This window comes from Equus asinus, chromosome 17 (assembly GCF_041296235.1).
Source record: "Equus asinus isolate D_3611 breed Donkey chromosome 17, EquAss-T2T_v2, whole genome shotgun sequence".
Lineage (NCBI taxonomy): Eukaryota > Metazoa > Chordata > Mammalia > Perissodactyla > Equidae > Equus > Equus asinus.
This window is the reverse complement of record NC_091806.1, coordinates 50,530,051-50,551,398: the sequence shown is the minus strand read 5'-3', so window position 1 is coordinate 50,551,398 and position 21,348 is coordinate 50,530,051. Positions and strand designations below refer to the sequence as shown.

Here is a 21,348-nt window from a genome sequence, read left to right as displayed (position 1 = left end):
AGAGAGACGGGAGATGGAAGGATGGTTAGAGGGGCAGAAGATGGAGGGATGGGTGGAGGTAGCGACAGGGGAACAGATGGATGGGTGGGTGCATATCGTGCTAGCTCAGCCTTCCAGGACTTAAATGCCTCATTACTCAGTCTTTGAGGCTCCCAGGTTCTCGAGTCCACCCCAGCCCACCCCACAAAATTCAGGGTTTGTGGGAGAATCCCGCCCCAGCACCAAGGAGGAGGGCCGACCTTTCTGGGCACGTCATCAGGTCCCACACAGCCTAGGAAGAGAGAGGAAAGGAATCCTGTCAGCAGAGTCTCGGTGCCACAGGAGCCAGGCTCAGCCTCACAGAGGCAGGAGGGAGGCACCGAGAGCAGGCAACGTACCGCAGAACTCCACGCAGACATCAAAGCCGGGGGCATAGCTGGTGGTGCCCTTGGGGCAGAAGCAGCCTTCCACCAGGCCTGTGTCCTTCCGCAGCGAGGAGCTGGAGGGGTGGGGGGGCTTCGTGAGATGGGGATGTGGACGGGCTGGGGAGCTGGCATGCTGGAGCACCACGCCCAGACAGTACCACCCAGGGGCCAAGCCCACACATTTCCCAGCAGCTGACCTGGACCCACAGGTGGGCTCCTCGGCAGGACCACAGGCCCGGTACTCCCTGTGAGACGGGCACGTAACCGCTGTGGGAGAGAGGCAGCAGTCAGAGGAGCCGGAGACATCAGAGGAGCCTGTGCCTATCCCCCTACCCCCTGACCAGTGACAGTCCTGCCCAGCCCCTCCCACAAAGGACCCACCCTCCCACACTGGCTGAGGGTGGCCAGCTGCCGGCTGCTGCCCGCCTTGGGCCCCCATGCTGTCCCCAGCCAGGAGGCCGGTGCCCAGTGGTGCTTAGCAAGGCTCGCAGTCCATCCAGCGTCCCCAGCCCTTCCAGCCTGCCCTTCTTCCCCACCCCAAGGCTCAGCCTGCCTCCATGGGGGCCTGGCCACCCCACCCTGATCTGGGTTCAAGCTGGCACAGTGCCCAGCAGAGCCCCGGCGCCCCAGCCCTTCCTCAGGACCCTCGCCCAGGGGCTGAAACACTGGGCACTTACGGCAGGCCCCCTGGGTGTGGTTCCGCCAGTCAATGCAGACGCCCTCGTGGGCACAGAGGGCCGCATATGTCTGCAGGCTGGCGCACTCCAGGCCTGAGTTGGGCACGAAGCAGCTGTCGAACACGCAGGCGTCATAGTACTGCTGGGGGGGCACCAGGGTGTGGCACTCGGCAAACAAGCTGTTGGGGTGGGGTGTGGGTCACGCTTCAGCCGGTGCCACCAGGCTCTCTCACTCCCCACCACCCAGCCCCTCTGCCTGGGCTGCCCTCCTGGAGCTCAGCCTGCATCTCACCAAGGGGGCCTGCACAGTGGCCCAAGGATGAGGCCGTATGGCCAGGCTCTCAGAGATGAAGGCGCCACATCTAAATGGCCACCAGGTCCCAGGATCCTACCTCCAGTAACCCGGGCAGAGGGCCACCCAGCCTTGACTTGCATACCTCTCGGCACGAGGCGCTCGCTCCCATGGATGCCAGCTTTGAGGGTGCCCCCTCTCTGTCTACACCCCAATCTGCCTCCCTGGTTCAGCCCTGAATGCTAGCTGCGTCCTGGGTCCACTGATAAACCCCAGGCTTCAAGCTCAGCCTATCCTGCACCTCCGAGGTGGCAGGAGAGATTCAGGAATCAAAAGAGGCAGGGGGGTGTCTGACAAGGCAGCTCGGCCCCATAGAAATCAGGAGCCTGAGCCCTAAGGCCTTCACTTTCCCAGCCCCACACCAGGGCCCCAGCCTCGTCTCCTCTGTGCAGACAGGGCCCGGGGGTGGGGGGTGCACAGAGAGGCGAGGCTGCTCCCTGAGTCCCTGCAGCTCTCTAATGACGAGGCCATAGATGGGCCGGGAGCAGGGTCACCTGTCCTTGATGAGCTTGCAGAGGGAAGGATCACAGTCCTCGGGTGTGGGGGTGCGGCTGCTGGCTGCCGTGGTGGCCGGGCGTGGGCTGGTGAAGCTGGAGTGGGGACAGTGCGGCTTGGAGGGGTCGTCCACCACCCACTGGTCAGCTGCGACCTCGCAGTTGGAGATGACCTCCCCACTGGGCAGCACGCAGTCATCCGAGGTGGTGTTGGTGCACGTGCCTGCGTTGGCGAGAAGGGCCAGGTTGTCCAGCAGACCCGGTGAGCGCCTGGGACCCCTCCCCTCCTCCTGCCCAGGTCCTCTGGGGACCAGCTGGCCAGTGCCAAGGACACAGACTAGACTAGACTCCTATTGGTGTCCCACAGGGACAAAACCTGGATGACGGCCATGGGGGCTCCAAGCAGAGGAGGAGGACCTCATCCAGGCTGGCAGGTGCCCACTCCCCGCTGGCCTCCCAGGGGCAAGGCGCAGGAGCCGCAGGGGGCAGGGGCTCACCACACTGGCCCTTGGTGTTGTTGCCAAACAGGCGGTAGGGCAGCCTGATGGAGAAGGAGAGGCCGTCGTAGGAGATGAGGGCGCCCAGCTCGGGGATGTCCACCACGTACTTGAAGCCCGACTCATACACCTGCAGCCCGAACTTCTTGTAGGGCAGCGCCACGGACTGCTCGTTGACCTGCACCTGTGGCCGACACACCTGGGGTCAGAGGGCCAGCCGGGCAGAAGTTGCCCAATCCGTGGGAGGTCTGCCCTGCCCTGGCCGCCTGGACAAAGGAGCCTTGAGTGTCTGAGGGACAGGGCGGGTGGGCTGTGCCTTCAGAGAGCGCCTGGGACCACAGCACCCTCTTCATCACATGGCGTGATGGGGGTCCCACCCTTTCTCAATTCCTTTTCAGTGCACTGAGCAGACTTGTCCAGGCTGGTCCCAGGGGTGAGGACCCCAAGACTCTGAGCCCCATGCAGAGGGTGGGGCTCCCCCTATCATGGGAGCCAACCACTCCATGCGGTATGTGCACCTGTGCTTGGGGAGGGGCTTCTGCCACAGAGATCTGTGCTCAGGGTGGGCGGTGGGGGCACGAGAGGGGAGGTTGAGGGGTCCCTGACGCCCCTTGTGGGCCTGTGAGAAGAACCGCATGTGTCCCATGAACACTGCTCCCCTCCCACCACAGCTCAGGGGGTGCAGCCCAGCCCCCGCCAAGGGAGGGAGCCGTATGGATGCCCCGCCGTGGCCATGGGTCCTGCCAGCATACCTGCACCTTCAGGGGCAGCATCTGCACCGTCCTGAGCTGCACCTCCTGGCTCTCGTGGCGCACGATGAGTGTGCGGGGGCAGGACACTCGGTCGGTGACATCGCAGTGGTAGTTGTCGATGTAGACCCCGAAGTTGTCCACGGTGGGGTTGACCTCCTCCACCAGCACGTACGTGCAGTTGCCCTGGTAGCTGTAGTAGAGCCCGTCGAAGGTGGTGTAGTGCGGGTCCCCCCAGCCCGTGCAGTAGCCTGTGGAGGGAGCCCGGGTGAGCCGGGGGCAGAGGGAGGGGGACCCGGGGGGAGGGGACAGGATGCAGTCAGGAGCTCAGGGAGGGTGAGAAGAGCAGGGAGGATCCTAGGGACACGGAAAGTCTGGTCTGGGACAGGCGGGGCATCCGGGCTGGGGAGGATGGGGGTCAGCTTCGTCCGGCCCCCACAAGGCATCTCTCCACGCAGCCCTCAGTGGCCGTTCCTTCTGCAGGATGGTGCCTGGCTTTGGAGCCAGAAGGTACAGGTTCGAAGTCCAGCTCTGCCCCTCTAACCACAGAGGTCCCTGTGCTCCACCAGGCACGCCCCAGCCCTGCCCAGCCCCCTGGAGATGAGGAATGAGCTGGGCTGTGGGAAGTCCCTCTGGAGATGTGCTTGGCCCTTTGTGAGCTCGGCTGTCAAGGCCGTCACGTCCAACCTGGGGTCTGCGCCCGAGGACCTCAGGCCCCAAAGCCCCCGCCCATGGAAGGGAGGAGGTGGGGAGGCTCCAGCCACAGCGTGGGCTTACAGTCGCACTCCCAGTGCCAGCAGCAGCCGTCGGGGTCCGGGACGCGCACAGGCGTGAGGTTGTTGGAGCAGGTGGGCATGGGCGGGGGCTTGCACTCCACCTGCATGATCTCCACCGTGTTGTCGTGCTTGCAAGTGGCCATGGTGCAGTTGCAGATCCACCACGTCTCGTTCTCCTGAGGGCGGGGAGGGCGCAGGGTCAGGGGGACCAGCCCCACCACCCGGCCCACCAAGGACACTCTTGTGAGGCCCCTGCTTGTGAGGCCCCTGGGTGAGTACCTAAGAGCCCTCCTCAGGAGGCTGGACGCCAAGGGTGGCTTCAAGGCCACCATGTTGCAGCAAGAAGGGCCTAGGTGAGACAGCGGGGTGCCCTGGCAGACCTTGTGTCTGAAAGGCAGCTTGAAGCCGCAGCCCTACTGGGGATGGTGCAGGGCATGGGGGACAGTGGCGTCTTGGGTGACCAGCAGGAAGGCAGCGCCTGGGGCATTGAAGGCCTGGACGGTAGGGACACAGCCGCCCACAGCCCACTGACCTCTCTGGGAGGATCAAAGTCGGGGCACCCCCTGGTGGTGGTGCTGATGCTGGTGGTGGTTGGCATGCTTGACATTGTGGACAGCGTGGGCGTTGGCGTGGGTGTGCTGGGCGTTGGGGAGGGGGTAGATGGGCAGGACCAGTTGAGGATCTGCAAGAAGCCATCCAGCGAGCAGTTCACGAAGTAGCAGGTGTCCCCGTGCGTGCCGTTGTACACCACCTCGCCTGCAGGGGGAGAGACCAGTGCCTACGCCATCCAGGCAGGGCTGGCCACCAGTGTGCACAGGCGGGTCCCCACCCACGCCACCAGAGGGGAGCCCACCACCCCCTCTCCCCTTGACTCATGGCTGCAGCAAGGTGGAGCTGGCCACGGAATCAGCTCCCCCCACGCGGCACCCAGCTTCCCTAGCAAGCTCCCGGTTTAGACCTGAAACCTGACTCCTACCCATGGAAAAGCAGAGGCCAAAGTCCCACCAGCCTCAACCATCTGAGAGTCGGAGGGAACAGCCTGTGTACCTGGGCGAAATGCCGTGTTGTTCAGAAAACACTTGATGGGGGTGGTCAAGCTGGAGGTGACGATGGTCCTTGTGGTGCTGAGTGGGGTCGGGGTAGTAGTGGGCACGCTGGTGGTGGAGGTGCTGGTGGTTTGTGGTGCGCTCGAGGTCGGCGTAGGGGTCTCAGTGGTGGTAGTAGCGGTGGTGCTAGTGATTTCTGTACTAATAGGAGTCTGGGTGGAGGTCTCTGTGGAGGTTGTGGTGAGGGTGTGGGTTGGTGTAGGGATCTTGGTGGTGGTCATGGTGGGCGTTGTGGTCTCTGTGGTCATGGTGTTGGTGATGGTGGGGGTCGAGGTTGAGGTATCTGTGCTGGTGATGGTGGTGATGGTGGGGGTCGGGGTTGTGGTCTCTGTGGTGGTGGTGGTGGTGATGGTGGGGGTCGGGGTAGTGGTCTCTGTGGTGGTGGTGGTGGTGGTGATGGTCGGGGTCGGGGTTGTGGTGTCTGTGGTGGTGGTGGTGGTGGTGATGGTAGGGGTCGGGGTTGTGGTGTCTGTGGTGGTGGTGATGGTGGGGGTCGGGGTTGTGGTGTCTGTGGTGGTGGTGATGGTGGGGGTCGGGGTTGTGGTCTCTGTGGTGGTGGTTGTGGTGATGGTGGGGGTCAGGGTTGTGGTGTCTGTGGTGGTGGTGGAGATGGTCGGGGTCGGGGTTGTGGTGTCTGTGGTGGTAGTGATGCTGGGGGTTGGGGTTGTGGTGTGTGTGGTGGTGGTGGTGGTGGTGGTGACGGTGGGGGTCGGGGTTGTGGTGTCTGTGGTGGTGGCGGTGATGGTGGGGGTCGGGGTTGTGGTCTGTGTGGTGGTGGTGGTGATGGTCGGGGTCGAGGTTGTGGTCTCTGTGGTGGTGGGGGTAGGCGTGGGGGCACACAAACAGCAGTAGACATTGATCTCATAGTTGATGCAGTAAGGCATGGGGATGGGTCCCCCTGTCTGCTGCTCTTCGTTTTTGCACAGCAGTCCAACTGAAGTGTTGCACGCCAGCGTTTGTCGAAGCTGTTCGATGGGAACGTCTGGATACATACTGGCTCTGCAGGAGATGTCGGCTGCCCGGCCTGATCCACAGACGTCTCCAATGGGTTCAACTTCTCCACCTGTTTTGCTAAAGGTTGGTTTCCCAGAATCCAGCCAGCCAGTCCATTCGCAGACAGGCACACACGTAGTAGGGGAAACGGTCGTGGACGTGGTAGGCGTACTGGTGGGAGTAGGGGTGGAGGTCTGTGTGGTGGTGGTGGTGATGGTGGGGGTCGGGGTTGTGGTGTCTGTGGTGGTGGTGGTGGTGGTGGTGATGGTGGGGGTCGGGGTTGTGGTGTCTGTGGTGGTGATGGTGGGGGTTGAGGTTGTGGTGTCTGTGGTGGTTGTGGTGGTGATGGTGGGGGTCGGGGTTGTGGTCTCTGTGGTTGTGGTGATGGTGGGGGTCAGGGTTGTGGTGTCTGTGGTGGTGGTGGTGGTGGTGGTGATGGTCAGGGTCGGGGTTGTGGTCTCTGTGGTGGTGGTGATGGTCGGGGTCGGGGTTGTGGTCTCTGTGATGGTGGCGCTGGTGGGGGTTGGGGTGGAGGTCTCTGTGGTGGTGGGGGTAGGCGTGGGGGCACACGAACAGCAGTAGACATTGATCTCATAGTTGAGGCAGTAATGCTTGAGGATGGTCTTCTGGTCTTGGTTTTTGCACACCAGTCCAACTGAAGTGTTGCACACTACCCTTTGTCCAAGCTGTTCGATGGGAACGTTTGGAAACTTAGTGGCTCTGCAGGAGATGTCGGCTACCCGGCCTGATCCACAGACGTCTCCAATGGGTTCAACTTCTCCACCTGTTTTGCTAAAGGTTGGTTTCCCAGAATCCAGCCAGCCAGTCCATTCGCAGACAGGCACACACGTAGTAGCGGAAATGGTCGTGGACGTGGTAGGCGTACCGGTGGGAGTAGGGGTGGAGGTCTGTGTGGTGGTGGTGGTCATGGTGGGGGTCGGGGTTGAGGTGTCTGTGGTGGTGGGGGTAGGCGTGGGGGCACACGAACAGCAGTAGACGTTGATCTCATAGTTGAGGCAGTAATGCTTGAGGATGGTCTTCTGGTCTTGGTTTTTGCACACCAGTCCAACTGAAGTGTTGCACACTACCCTTTGTCCAAGCTGTTCGATGGGAACGTTTGGAAACTTAGTGGCTCTGCAGGAGACGTCAGCTACCCAGCCTGATCCACAGACGTCTCCAATGGGTTCAACTTCTCCACCTGTTTTGCTAAAGGTTGGTTTCCCAGAATCCAGCCAGCCAGTCCATTTGCAGACAGGCACACACGTAGTAGCGGAAATGGTCGTAGACGTGGTAGGCGTACCGGTGGGAGTAGGGGTGGAGGTCTGTGTGGTGGTGGTGGTCATGGTGGGGGTCGGGGTTGAGGTGTCTGTGGTGGTGGGGGTAGGCGTGGGGGCACACGAACAGCAGTAGACGTTGATCTCATAGTTGAGGCAGTAATGCTTGAGGATGGTCTTCTGGTCTTGGTTTTTGCACACCAGTCCAACTGAAGTGTTGCACACTACCCTTTGTCCAAGCTGTTCGATGGGAGCGTTTGGAAACTTAGTGGCTCTGCAGGAGATGTCGGCTACCCGGCCTGATCCACAGACGTCTCCAATGGGTTCGACTTCTCCACCTGTTTTGCTAAAGGTTGGTTTCCCAGAATCCAGCCAGCCAGTCCATTCGCAGACAGGCACACACGTAGTAGGGGAAACGGTTGTGGACGTGGTAGGCGTACCGGTGGGAGTAGGGGTGGAGGTCTCTGTGGTGGTGGTGGTGATGGTGGGGGTCGGGGTTGTGGTGTCTGTGGTGGTGGTGGTGGTGGTGGTGGTGATGGTCGGGGTCGGGGTTGTGGTGTCTGTGGTGGTGGTGGTGATGGTGGGGGTCGGGGTTGTGGTCTCTGTGGTGGTGATGGTGATGGTAGGGGTCGGGGTTGTGGTCTCTGTGGTGGTGATGGTGGGGGTTGAGGTTGTGGTGTCTGTGGTGGTGGTGGTGGTGATGGTGGGGGTCGGGGTTGTGGTCTCTGTGGTTGTGGTGATGGTGGGGGTCAGGGTTGTGGTGTCTGTGGTGGTGGTGGTGGTGGTGGTGATGGTCGGGGTCGGGGTTGTGGTCTCTGTGGTGGTGGTGATGGTCGGGGTCGGGGTTGTGGTCTCTGTGGTGGTGGGGGTTGGGGTGGAGGTCTCTGTGGTGGTGGGGGTAGGCGTGGGGGCACACGAACAGCAGTAGACATTGATCTCATAGTTGAGGCAGTAATGCTTGAGGATGGTCTTCTGGTCTTGGTTTTTGCACACCAGTCCAACTGAAGTGTTGCACACTACCCTTTGTCCAAGCTGTTCGATGGGAACGTTTCGAAACTTAGTGGCTCTGCAGGAGACGTCAGCTACCCAGCCTGATCCACAGACGTCTCCAATGGGCTCAATGTCTCCACCTGTTTTGCTAGAGGTTGGTTTCCCGGAATCCAGCCAGCCAGTCCATTCGCAGAGAGGCACACACGTAGTAGCGGAAACGGTTGTGGACGTGGTAGGCATACCAGTGGGAGTAGGGGTGGAGGTCTGTGTGGTGGTGGTGGTCATGGTGGGGGTCGGGGTTGAGGTGTCTGTGGTGGTGGGGGTAGGCGTGGGGGCACACGAACAGCAGTAGACGTTGATCTCATAGTTGAGGCAGTAATGCTTGAGGATGGTCTTCTGGTCTTGGTTTTTGCACACCAATCCAACTGAAGTGTTGCACACTACCCTTTGTCCAAGCTGTTCGATGGGAACGTTTGGAAACTTAGTGGCTCTGCAGGAGACGTCAGCTACCCAGCCTGATCCACAGACGTCTCCAATGGGTTCAACTTCTCCACCTGTTTTGCTAAAGGTTGGTTTCCCAGAATCCAGCCAGCCAGTCCATTTGCAGACAGGCACACACGTAGTAGCGGAAATGGTCGTAGACGTGGTAGGCGTACCGGTGGGAGTAGGGGTGGAGGTCTGTGTGGTGGTGGTGGTCATGGTGGGGGTCGGGGTTGAGGTGTCTGTGGTGGTGGGGGTAGGCGTGGGGGCACACGAACAGCAGTAGACGTTGATCTCATAGTTGAGGCAGTAATGCTTGAGGATGGTCTTCTGGTCTTGGTTTTTGCACACCAGTCCAACTGAAGTGTTGCACACTACCCTTTGTCCAAGCTGTTCGATGGGAGCGTTTGGAAACTTAGTGGCTCTGCAGGAGATGTCGGCTACCCGGCCTGATCCACAGACGTCTCCAATGGGTTCGACTTCTCCACCTGTTTTGCTAAAGGTTGGTTTCCCAGAATCCAGCCAGCCAGTCCATTTGCAGACAGGCACACACGTAGTAGGGGAAACGGTTGTGGACGTGGTAGGCATACCGGTGGGAGTAGGGGTGGAGGTCTCTGTGGTGGTGGTGGTGATGGTGGGGGTCGGGGTTGTGGTGTCTGTGGTGGTGGTGGTGGTGGTGGTGGTGATGGTTGGGGTCGGGGTTGTGGTGTCTGTGGTGGTGGTGGTGATGGTGGGGGTCGGGGTTGTGGTCTCTGTGGTGGTGATGGTGATGGTAGGGGTCGGGGTTGTGGTCTCTGTGGTGGTGATGGTGGGGGTTGAGGTTGTGGTGTCTGTGGTGGTGGTGGTGGTGATGGTGGGGGTCGGGGTTGTGGTCTCTGTGGTTGTGGTGATGGTGGGGGTCAGGGTTGTGGTGTCTGTGGTGGTGGTGGTGGTGGTGGTGATGGTCGGGGTCGGGGTTGTGGTCTCTGTGGTGGTGGTGATGGTCGGGGTCGGGGTTGTGGTCTCTGTGGTGGTGGGGGTTGGGGTGGAGGTCTCTGTGGTGGTGGGGGTAGGCGTGGGGGCACACGAACAGCAGTAGACATTGATCTCATAGTTGAGGCAGTAATGCTTGAGGATGGTCTTCTGGTCTTGGTTTTTGCACACCAGTCCAACTGAAGTGTTGCACACTACCCTTTGTCCAAGCTGTTCGATGGGAACGTTTCGAAACTTAGTGGCTCTGCAGGAGACGTCAGCTACCCAGCCTGATCCACAGACGTCTCCAATGGGCTCAATGTCTCCACCTGTTTTGCTAGAGGTTGGTTTCCCGGAATCCAGCCAGCCAGTCCATTCGCAGAGAGGCACACACGTAGTAGCGGAAACGGTTGTGGACGTGGTAGGCATACCAGTGGGAGTAGGGGTGGAGGTCTGTGTGGTGGTGGTGGTCATGGTGGGGGTCGGGGTTGAGGTGTCTGTGGTGGTGGGGGTAGGCGTGGGGGCACACGAACAGCAGTAGACATTGATCTCATAGTTGAGGCAGTAATGCTTGAGGATGGTCTTCTGGTCTTGGTTTTTGCACACCAGTCCAACTGAAGTGTTGCACACTACCCTTTGTCCAAGCTGTTCGATGGGAACGTTTGGAAACTTAGTGGCTCTGCAGGAGATGTCGGCTACCCGGCCTGATCCACAGACGTCTCCAATGGGTTCAACTTCTCCACCTGTTTTGCTAAAGGTTGGTTTCCCAGAATCCAGCCAGCCAGTCCATTCGCAGACAGGCACACACGTAGTAGCGGAAATGGTCGTGGACGTGGTAGGCGTACCGGTGGGAGTAGGGGTGGAGGTCTGTGTGGTGGTGGTGGTCATGGTGGGGGTCGGGGTTGAGGTGTCTGTGGTGGTGGGGGTAGGCGTGGGGGCACACGAACAGCAGTAGACGTTGATCTCATAGTTGAGGCAGTAATGCTTGAGGATGGTCTTCTGGTCTTGGTTTTTGCACACCAGTCCAACTGAAGTGTTGCACACTACCCTTTGTCCAAGCTGTTCGATGGGAACGTTTGGAAACTTAGTGGCTCTGCAGGAGACGTCAGCTACCCAGCCTGATCCACAGACGTCTCCAATGGGTTCAACTTCTCCACCTGTTTTGCTAAAGGTTGGTTTCCCAGAATCCAGCCAGCCAGTCCATTTGCAGACAGGCACACACGTAGTAGCGGAAATGGTCGTAGACGTGGTAGGCGTACCGGTGGGAGTAGGGGTGGAGGTCTGTGTGGTGGTGGTGGTCATGGTGGGGGTCGGGGTTGAGGTGTCTGTGGTGGTGGGGGTAGGCGTGGGGGCACACGAACAGCAGTAGACGTTGATCTCATAGTTGAGGCAGTAATGCTTGAGGATGGTCTTCTGGTCTTGGTTTTTGCACACCAGTCCAACTGAAGTGTTGCACACTACCCTTTGTCCAAGCTGTTCGATGGGAGCGTTTGGAAACTTAGTGGCTCTGCAGGAGATGTCGGCTACCCGGCCTGATCCACAGACGTCTCCAATGGGTTCGACTTCTCCACCTGTTTTGCTAAAGGTTGGTTTCCCAGAATCCAGCCAGCCAGTCCATTCGCAGACAGGCACACACGTAGTAGGGGAAACGGTTGTGGACGTGGTAGGCGTACCGGTGGGAGTAGGGGTGGAGGTCTCTGTGGTGGTGGTGGTGATGGTGGGGGTCGGGGTTGTGGTGTCTGTGGTGGTGGTGGTGGTGGTGGTGGTGATGGTCGGGGTCGGGGTTGTGGTGTCTGTGGTGGTGGTGGTGATGGTGGGGGTCGGGGTTGTGGTCTCTGTGGTGGTGATGGTGATGGTAGGGGTCGGGGTTGTGGTCTCTGTGGTGGTGATGGTGGGGGTTGAGGTTGTGGTGTCTGTGGTGGTGGTGGTGGTGATGGTGGGGGTCGGGGTTGTGGTCTCTGTGGTTGTGGTGATGGTGGGGGTCAGGGTTGTGGTGTCTGTGGTGGTGGTGGTGGTGGTGGTGATGGTCGGGGTCGGGGTTGTGGTCTCTGTGGTGGTGGTGATGGTCGGGGTCGGGGTTGTGGTCTCTGTGGTGGTGGGGGTTGGGGTGGAGGTCTCTGTGGTGGTGGGGGTAGGCGTGGGGGCACACGAACAGCAGTAGACATTGATCTCATAGTTGAGGCAGTAATGCTTGAGGATGGTCTTCTGGTCTTGGTTTTTGCACACCAGTCCAACTGAAGTGTTGCACACTACCCTTTGTCCAAGCTGTTCGATGGGAACGTTTCGAAACTTAGTGGCTCTGCAGGAGACGTCAGCTACCCAGCCTGATCCACAGACGTCTCCAATGGGTTCAACTTCTCCACCTGTTTTGCTAAAGGTTGGTTTCCCAGAATCCAGCCAGCCAGTCCATTCGCAGACAGGCACACACGTAGTAGCGGAAACGGTAGTGGACGTGGTATGCATAGTGGTGGAAATAGGGGTGGAGATCTCTGTGGAGGTGGTAGAGGGGGTGGTGGAAATGCTGGGTGTCATGGTGGTGGTCCCCGTGGTCGGGTTCGTTGTGTGTGTTGTGGTCACAGTGGTTGTAGTGGTGGTGGTCCCGGGTGGGCTATCTGGGGTGGGGGTCATGGTGGGGCGGGTGGTTGTTGCTGTGGTTGTGTTTGGGATTGTGTTCTCAGTGGTAGTGGGGCTGGGAGTCGGGGTTGGTGGCCCTGGGGTGGGGGTTGTGGCAGGGGGGGTGGTTGCAGTGGTCGTGGCGGTGGTGGTGGTGGTGGTGTCGGTGGTGGAGGGGACAGGGGTCGTGCTGCTCAGGCTGGAGGAGCTTGAGGGTGCCTGGGTAGTCTGACAAATGTTGAAGTGCTGTACCACCGTCCCGTTGGGGCCACATAGCTCCCAGTAGCAGAAGAAGCCGTCCTGGGTGTAGTTGAGAATCTTTCCTGGGGGATGGGAGCGAGGCTGATGTCAACACTTTGGGAGCAAGACTCACAAGACCCCCCTTGGCCTGTCCTAAGAAGGGAAAGGAGGGCTGTCCCTTGTCTCTGGCAAGCCGCAAAACAATGCCCCATCAGGACGCCTCCCCAGAACCCTAAGGGCCCCCATCAGGATGGAGAAGCTGGGTCACAGGAGGGCATTTGCCACGGGGAGCATCAGGATGTGAGCCCCAAGGGGCTGCTGCCCAGCAGGCAGCTCTGAGCCGGGAAGGGCCCCCGGGGTCCACAGGGTGGAAGAGGAGACTGAGTGCCCAGGGTCCAGGGACAGGAGAGCCACCAGTTCTTCTGGGTGGGGCCAGGCCTGCCACCGCGGGGGCAGCCACAGAGGGCAGCTTACCTTCCTCGGGCCGGCAGACGACCTTCGAGGACTTGGTGCACACGCTGGAAGACAAGTGCTGCAGCTTCAGACCCCAGAAAATGAGGAAAGTCGCCTCTCCCCCCAGGCTCCACCTTCCCTGCACGCCGGAGGCCCCACGCCCTGTGCACACCCCTGATGCCACACCCCCGATGCCACACCCCTGAGGCTGGCCAGAAGCCTAGGGCACGGCCCCAAACACCCACCCCAGGGGTACATGCGCTCTAACTGTACAGAGTGGGTATGAGGCGAGGTAGGCAAAAGCCGGACACAGAAGGGAGGCAGCGCAGAGAAGGAAGGCCCGTCTCTCACCGGGAAGGGGACTGATCCCCACGCCCTGGCTCCTGTGTGCAAGCATGCACGTATGCATCCATGCAAGTGTGCACTCATGGGTGTGCGTGTGCGCCTTTGCATGTGAGAGCATGTGTGTTGTGTCCACTTCTGTGTAAGTGAACACTTTGTGTGCCTGTGCGTGGGTGCATGGATGTGAATGCTCGTGGGTGCATATGCACCTGTGCGTGTGTGGCCATGTCACAGGCGCATGCGTGTGAGCACGTGCGTGTGTGTCTCTGTGTGTTCTGCCCTCCACGACCTCCCCTATGATGTGAGCCTAGGTACCAAGACTGGCAGATGTCATCCATGGGAACAGACGCTCCAGGTAGGTAGCGGGTGTCCTCGATATAGCAGCCACATTTGTCTCTTGTGACGCACTTCTTCAGATCCTCGTCATAGATGGGCCTGTGCTTAGGGCACCGGGGGTAGCAGCCTAGTGGGCACAGGGCACAGGGCACAGGGCTTGGACCATGGTGGAGGACTCCATGTCCACCAGACCCCACCCATGGGCCCCACTCTGGCAGGTCCTTCTCTGCAGGATGTCCCTATGGAAAGGCCAGGGACTGGAAAGGCAGGGACCTACATCCCCCCAGCTGGGCCCTGCACACTGCCACATGGCCAAAGTGACAGCTAGGTCCTGCCCACCTGCTGAGGGACAGCCAGGCCCTGCCCAGCCTCCAGGTTGCACCCTGGGCCCCTGACCTGATATCGTCCCTCCCACGAGGTAGGAGGCTCCCTCCCCAGACTTCACGGCTCAGTCCTTCATGTCACTGGCTCTCAGATCGAAGGCCCTGGAGTGGCCTCCCAGACCCACCTCTGAAAGCCCTCGCCCCCTCGTCCTGCTCTGCAGGTCCCCATAGCACTCTCTGCTCCTGGCAACACCCGGTGCCTGTTAACCTGCTTCTTTTCTGCCTCCCCCCGAGAGGGCAGGTTCACAGCTCAGTCTCCAAGCCCACTGTGCAATCAACAGACTCTGCAGAAATTGAACCTGGCCCACCCTGAGACTCGGGGTCCCCAGCCCCCACAGAGCCGCTCTCAGGGTGACCACAAGGGTCTCCAGAGGAGACTGTCCTGCAGCCCCAGGCCAGCAGGGCAGGGCAGGCCACTCTCACCCAGGAGGCCCCGCTCACCCTCAAGGTAGGACATGGAGATGCTGGAGTGGATGCCGTTGATGGTCCTGCAGGTCTCCAAGCTGTGATGCCCACAAGGCTCGTAGTGCCACTCACACTCATGCGGGGGGTTGTAGTAGTCGCAGAATATGGCTGGGGAGGAGGGAGGTGAGGTCAGACTCGGTGAGTGCCGAGGCTGGGTCAGGCGGACGGGCCGGGAGGGGCCAGCTCCCTCCTGCCACCCCAGGCAGCACAGTGGCCCTGAGGAAGGACACTTGGATCCTTGGGTTGGGGGAGGCAGGCAGGGGACCACATACACCCCATCACTTGCAGGGGTAAGGAGTGCCACCTGACCCACTGGCACCCAGGCCCAGGACGAGTGGACACTCACGGCACAGGTCCGGCGTCCTCCAGAACACGCAGGCCCCCTCCTTGGTGCACTCCTGGGCGTAGGCAGCCACGGCGGAGCAGAAGCACTCACAGTCGCCGCCCGAGTCGCAGGAGCATGAGTCATAGACACAGGCCTCATAGAAGGGCGTGGGGTCCACCTGGGGGAGAAGCCACCATGTGCCCTGGGCGCATGCTGCTCCATGGGGCCAGGCCTCCCACTGCGGCCAGAGGACCTCAGGACCCAGAGACCAGCCCCACTCCTGGGACAGGGGGAGGTCACCCAGCACTAGCTTCCCAGGCCTCCAGTGGGGCTGACGGGTGAGGTCCAGACATGGTTGGCCAACTCTGGCCATACAGACCCTCAGCGCCCCGGGGTCTTCTGCCATGAGACAGGCCACCCTGCACCTGCTCCCTCGCCCCCACTGCCTGGAATGAGGACCATCAGGTCTTAGGGGCTGTGTGTCCTTTCTCCCTCCTGGAAGGTACAGGAGGCTGTGGGTCCAGCCAGAGTTCTCAGAGGGAAAGATGGACCTCGGGTCGTGTGTCCAAAGGACACAGAGGATGGTGCTGAAGCTGGAGGTGACACAGCTGAGCCACACCCAGTGTGCGCACCAGGCAGTGAGATGTTGCCCAACCACAGCCAGTCCCGTGCCCGCCGCCTGTGCTGCGCCCCCCCCCCCCCCCACCTTGCTGTGGCAGGCGCTGAAGACTGGGCTCTTGATGATGCTGCACTGCTTCTTGGCCCAGGAGCGGCGGTGCGGCTTCAGGGTGCACGGCTCGGGGGTGGCGCTCACGTCCGGGCAGGTGTGGGCCTCCTTCCAGCTGTTCCCAAAATCCAGTTCGCTCTCCACCACCATGTGGTCCCGCGTGGTAAAGTCATTGTTGGAGCGCTGGTCGAAGTTCCCACATAGGCCGCACACAGTGCCCTGCGGAGACCAGCGAGCCGGGGGCTTTGTGAGGGGGCTCGAGGGAGGGAGGGGTACGGCCCCGCTGTGCCTGGGAGGCCCGGTGTGCGTGCAGGACCAGCCCTGCAGAGGCCTGGTGGGCAGGGGAGGCTGCGTACCTTGTAGGAGGGGGCCAGCTTGATGAAGATGGTGGTCCTCTTGTCCCAGATGACGATGATGCCGATGCTGGCCTCCACCACCAGGTACTGGCCCACCTCCCGCGTGGTGTAGGCCACATGGTGGCCCACGTCGCGCTGGATCACCACGCGGTGTTTGTCCTCCAGCTTCAGCTCTGTCCTCTGTGCCCAGGGGAGAGGCCCGGTCACTGGCCAGGTCCAAGGGTCCCCGAGGACCCTCACATCCCTGGGGACGGGCAGCACTCACCCCGATGAAGATCTTGATGGCCTTGGAGCAGGTGACGCCCGTGGTGCCACACGGGACATTCTCGGTGATGATGCTGAAGGAGCCCAGCGAGGAGTTCTGGCCGCAGTAGTCCTGGGGACCCACGGCAGAGTGTGAGCCAGGCCAGCCAGGCCACAGGTGCCCCACTGGGAGCCCCACCCCAGCTGAGCCTCAGCCCCTCCTCTGTCGAGAGGGGATAACATGCCACATGTGTGACCTCACCAACCTCGCACAGCCCTCAATGCACGCCCACACCCCCCGTGCACCCGAGGGAGGGTCACAGGATGGGAGCATGGGGGAAGGGCTGGCCCCTCACACTCACAGGAGCCTCCACTGAGAGCAGCTCAGGGCCGGCAGAGCATGGACATGGGCAGGTGCAGGCCTTGGCGGTGCCCTTGCCTCACCTGAACGGCCACATAGGAGCAGTTTCCATCGAAGTTGTAGTACTTCCCATCAAAGGTGATGTAGTGGCCGCTCCCATGGATGACACAGGTGCCGTGGCACACAGACTGGGTACATGCCCAGCGTCCTCTCTGGCAGGTGCTGAGGAGAGCAGGAGAGGGGCCTGGAGGCACTACAGGGCCCAGGGCCTCACAGCCCTGTTCAGAGGGGAGCCTGGCCGAGCAGGGGCACAGTGCAGACACCTCCCCAGGCAGCTCACACATGATGCCTGCCAACCCACACCAGCTCAGCAAGTGCCACCCCAGTGCAGCTCTGATCCCGGCCAGGGCCTTGCCCGCCAGGTAGAGTGCCACACGGCCCTGCTGGCACTAGCTGGCCCCACGGGAAACAGCCCCAACCCTCTGCCTGGCCTGCAGGACACGCTCCAACCGGAGGGCAGCCGGGCCAGGCCACTCACCAGGTGTTGCAGTCCACCTTGATCTTGTCCCCGCGGGAGAAGAAGCCCTTGTTGTGCACACAGGGGCAGTCCTCCACCACAACGCAGCCGCCTCGGCCGTCGTCGATCAGCCCCTCAGGGCACATGCAGCCGCTCACACACTCTGTCTGGTACTGTGGGGTGGCCGTAGAGTGGGGTTCAGGCATTAGATGCCAGGCCCGGGATCTTGGCTGCCCTTGGCTGGCCTGTCCTCTGACACTGCAGACTCCTCTTGTGTCCCCCACCCCCAACCCCGCCTCCACCCCTTGACCCCTGATCCCTCTGTCTGGCCCACCCCTGGAGCCCTTCTTCCTTGGACACCTCCACTACTGGGCAGGGAGACACGTGAGTGCTGCCTGCCAGGGGCCCTACACTGGCCCCTCTGACCCCAGCAGGCTAAGCGGAGCCTGCAGGCCGCCACCAGGCCCCAGGGACAGGAGGGGTCAATGAGCCTCATGGGTCCTCAGGAACTGGCAAAGCAGCTCAGGGTCAGGGCGGGAGTTTGGCTGAACCCTCCCCTCCACAGCCACCCCAGCTGTGCCCTCTCCTCCCTGGTTGCCCCGGAAGCACCCTCCCCTCCATGGCGGTCCCAGCACGCACGTGTCCTGCAGCCAGCGTCTGGCAGCTGAGGGGGCGGGGGTTCCGGATGGTCAGCGCGGTCTGGTTGTTGCAGTCAATGTGGATCTTTGGGGCTTTGCAGGCTGCAGACAGAGGAGCCACCCCAGCTCAGCTGAAGTAGGCGGCTGGCGGGCTCAGGCAGGAAGGAGAGGGGGTAGGGGGAGCAGGCTGAGGGGCAAGGGGCAGGGGGCCCGACCTCAGGCCACATTCACTTACTCTCGCCAATCAGTTTGACTGGATTGCAGAGCAGCCTCCCGTTGCGGCACACGCTGCAGGGAGAGTGGGAAGGTGAATGGGGCCCTTTGAGGACAGGCCCAGAGACTCTGTGGGGCGGGGCGGGGATGGTGGCTCCCCCAGGTAGAGCCAGCCCTGCCCACCCCCGTGCCATCCTTCCTGGCCCCAGCCCACTCACCACCGCTCCTCCTGCCTCAAGACCACCTCCCCTGCCTCCAGGTAGAGGCCTCGGTGGTAGCAGGAGCACTTAGCCAGGGGCACACAGCGGCCCTTCTCGTCCAGGAAGGTGCGGTCGGGGCAGCCGCAGCCGTCCACAGGCGCGAAGCCCTGGAGGCAGTGGGCGTCGGCCTCGGACAGCGAGCGGCAGGTCTGCTGGCAGGTGGTCAGGTTATACAGGAAGATCTGCGAGTTGGGGCAGGAACCCACGTCCTTGTCTGCAGAGGGGCAGGGCCAGCGTGAGGGCGTGAGGGACGGCCCCAGCCACATCCCCGCAGGCGGCCAGTGGAGCTGTCATCCTAGGGCCGCCCCGGCTGTACAGGTGGCCCGCCCCACATGCCTCCCTGTCCAGGCAAACGGGCAGCGGCCACAGTTCGGACCCCTCCCCACAAGCGGGGAGCAGCCGAGCACCGGTTTCCCGCCTTCCTGGCAGAGGAAACTGGAAGCTGCGTCACCCGCTAGCAGTGGACCGATCCCTCTCCCTGGACTCAGGGTGAGTTGCCACTGGGGACAGGGGCTGAATCAAAGGCCAAGCCCCAGCCCCCCGCCCTATAGAGAAGCCAGGACCCCGAGCCCAGGACACCGGCAGGGGACGGCACTCACTGCAGACGTTCTCCCGCCAGCCCCACAGCATGACGCCCTTGGCAGCACAGGCACGGGCGTAGGAGGACAGGGCGGCACACAGACACTCCTCGTTGTTCTGGCAGTTGCACGTGTCGTACTTGCACCTCTGGGGGTAAACCGAGGCAGGGCAGTGAGGGAGGGAGCTGAGCTTGGGGACTCACACATGTGTGCAAGCACTCCTGGACACGCACTAGTATACATGCACCCACACATACACACGTGAGCACGCTTAAACTCCCACTTCCACACGTCCAAAAACATAACACACTCACACATGCATGCACACATTCACGGTGCACAGAGACACGTTTACACGTGTGCACACAAACATACGTGTATGCACACTCACACACAGTCTTACCCACACACACACTCAGCAGCCCCTAGCGAGAACCTCACAGGCAGCCAGTCAGGCTCAGCCAGGCGCACCGGGGACACCTTCCTGTCACGGAGCAGAGAGGGGCTGGGGAGTGCAGGAGGGGGTCCCACCCACCTTGTAGTACTGAGCTGGGTCCACAACCGAGTGACACCTGCCGAAGGGGGACTCCGTCTTCCTCAGCAGGGAGCACCAATGCTCAGCATAGTTGGCTGCAGAGGCCGGTCAGAACCTCAGGGGTGGCCCCTCCAGCAAGTGCCCTGAGTCTGGCTGCTTGGTGGCCCAGGCTGGAGCAGACACTGTCCCCACTGTGGACTGAGCCGGTCCCCCTCCAGGCCAACTCAGTGCAGGACAGTGCCCCGTGCAAGGCAGGGGCGCCCACCACCCACCCTCTCTGCCTCCTAGGACGCAATAGGCAGCATGGCGGGTGGGAGGGTATCCTGTCATGGCACCAGGCCAGTCCCTGGAGGAGGGCCACCACCCAGCCATTGGCAGGTCTAGTACCTCTGCCATGTCACTTGGTGGGCTGCCATCATGGGCCACCATAACCCAGACATGTGGCAGAAAGTAGCAGGCGGGCCCTGAGTGGGGCAGGCCATCTCACCTCCACCCACCCCCACGTCCCAGCAGGAACCCCATCTGCCTCACCACTCTCGATGTTGAGGGAGCAGGGGTCGTCCAGCCAGTCCAGCTTGTCGGGGCAGCTCGACTGGACCTTCCAGGTGTTGGCGAAGCTCGCCCCCATGGCCTCCACCAGCCCACCAGCTGTCTTGAAGTCATCGCCCTCCAGGCCATTGAAGTTCCCACAGAGGCCTGAGGGGCCGAGGGACCAGGTTAGGAAGGGCCTGGCAGGGTAGGCCCCACATAGGGCTCTGTCGTGGGAGCAGGCGGGGCCACTCACCCTGCACGCGGCCCTGGGCAGCCTGGTCCAGCGTCAGGAAGAGCTGCATGATCGGCACCAGCTGGACCTGCAGCCTGAGGCCGAAGGCGGTGTTCACGATGAGGTGATGCGAGGACGGTTGGAAGATGGAGAAGCTCGCTGCCAGGTGGGGCGGGGAGGGGCAGTGAGGAGTGGAGAGGGGCCACTAGGCAGGCGATCCCCAGGCCCGCCACTTTCAGCAAGCCGGTCTGGTGCTGCAGGGGGACCGTCCTGCTTCCTACCTGGGCCCCGGCCCATCACTCACCCGTCACATGGGGCAATTTCACCTGCAGCTCGTTCAGGAGCACAGTGCCATCCGACTTGAAGACCACCACCTGAGGGAAAGGCCAAGGGACGGTGGGGCTAAGGGCCATGGAGCCCCCGGGGGTGCCGGCAGGGCAGGGGCGGGGTACCCACGTTCTGCTTCTTGTCGGCCAGCAGCACCACCGTCTTCAGGCAGGTCTGCTTGTCCGTGGAGCCGCAGACGGCCAGCTCGCCCAGGAGGGCGTAGGAGTCATTGTGGTCGCTCTGCGGGGAGGGCGGAGACACTGAACGAGCAGGGGAGCAGGGAGAGCCAGCTCCCCACACGTGCCTGCCTGCCCGCCACACCCGCCTACCTTGGTCAGCACATAGTAGCAGTCCCCGTGGAAGGTGTACCTCTTCCCATCAAAGGTGGTGATGTGGGAGCCGCCCTCCAGCGCACAGGACCCTGGACACAGCCGGTCTTTGCACACCCAGCGGCCGGCATTGCACACGCTGCAGGCAGTGGGGCCCAGGGTCAGTCTGAGCTGCTTCCCCTAGGCCGCCGGGTCTCCAGCCCAGATCCCCAGGATCCTCCACAATCTGGCCCCCAGCCCCGGCCCCCGGGACCCACCACTGCTCGCAGTCCTTGGTGATCTTCTGGCCGGGCGCGTACTTCTGTCCCTGCAGCTTGCAGTGGCACTGGCTCACGGGGATGCAGCCGCCGCCCGCAATGTCATCGTACACGGTGCCTGGGACAGCGCCGGGCGGGGCGTTACACTCACTGGCCTCGGAAAGTGCCAGATTCCCCACAATGAGGCTGCCATTGCCAAAGCCACAGCCGTGGGACAGCCTCCGGAAGATGCCAGAATCCCCGAGGGGGGGCTACCAGCCAGGCCTCCCTCCCACAAGCACCTCTGGTCCTTTGGGCGACACCATGGTCCCCACACAGTGTCTGGTCAGGGACATGCCATGGGG

At 61.9% G+C, this 21,348-nt stretch overlaps 1 protein-coding gene across 1 annotated transcript in view; it reads right to left on the bottom strand.

Annotated features, from left to right (window-relative positions):
* LOC139040707 (mucin-2-like) overlaps positions 1-21,348 on the bottom strand; it is a 29,523-nt gene that overhangs the window by 3,906 nt on the left and 4,269 nt on the right. The window contains exons 8-37 of the mRNA XM_070487467.1: positions 21,005-21,122; positions 20,748-20,886; positions 20,548-20,658; positions 20,396-20,465; positions 20,113-20,250; positions 19,860-20,024; positions 19,329-19,423; positions 18,815-18,941; positions 18,174-18,429; positions 17,978-18,030; positions 17,744-17,844; positions 17,126-17,277; positions 16,671-16,809; positions 16,249-16,359; positions 15,984-16,163; positions 15,607-15,846; positions 14,922-15,078; positions 14,552-14,683; positions 13,707-13,854; positions 13,071-13,114; positions 4,997-12,679; positions 4,482-4,705; positions 3,951-4,125; positions 3,177-3,424; positions 2,425-2,608; positions 1,928-2,150; positions 1,082-1,260; positions 602-671; positions 378-478; positions 240-271 (exon numbers count right to left, since the gene is read on the bottom strand). Of these exons, the coding sequence (XP_070343568.1) occupies positions 240-271; positions 378-478; positions 602-671; positions 1,082-1,260; positions 1,928-2,150; positions 2,425-2,608; positions 3,177-3,424; positions 3,951-4,125; positions 4,482-4,705; positions 4,997-12,679; positions 13,071-13,114; positions 13,707-13,854; positions 14,552-14,683; positions 14,922-15,078; positions 15,607-15,846; positions 15,984-16,163; positions 16,249-16,359; positions 16,671-16,809; positions 17,126-17,277; positions 17,744-17,844; positions 17,978-18,030; positions 18,174-18,429; positions 18,815-18,941; positions 19,329-19,423; positions 19,860-20,024; positions 20,113-20,250; positions 20,396-20,465; positions 20,548-20,658; positions 20,748-20,886; positions 21,005-21,122 (11,795 nt within the window). The remainder of the gene's footprint in view (positions 1-239; positions 272-377; positions 479-601; positions 672-1,081; positions 1,261-1,927; positions 2,151-2,424; positions 2,609-3,176; positions 3,425-3,950; positions 4,126-4,481; positions 4,706-4,996; positions 12,680-13,070; positions 13,115-13,706; positions 13,855-14,551; positions 14,684-14,921; positions 15,079-15,606; positions 15,847-15,983; positions 16,164-16,248; positions 16,360-16,670; positions 16,810-17,125; positions 17,278-17,743; positions 17,845-17,977; positions 18,031-18,173; positions 18,430-18,814; positions 18,942-19,328; positions 19,424-19,859; positions 20,025-20,112; positions 20,251-20,395; positions 20,466-20,547; positions 20,659-20,747; positions 20,887-21,004; positions 21,123-21,348) is intronic.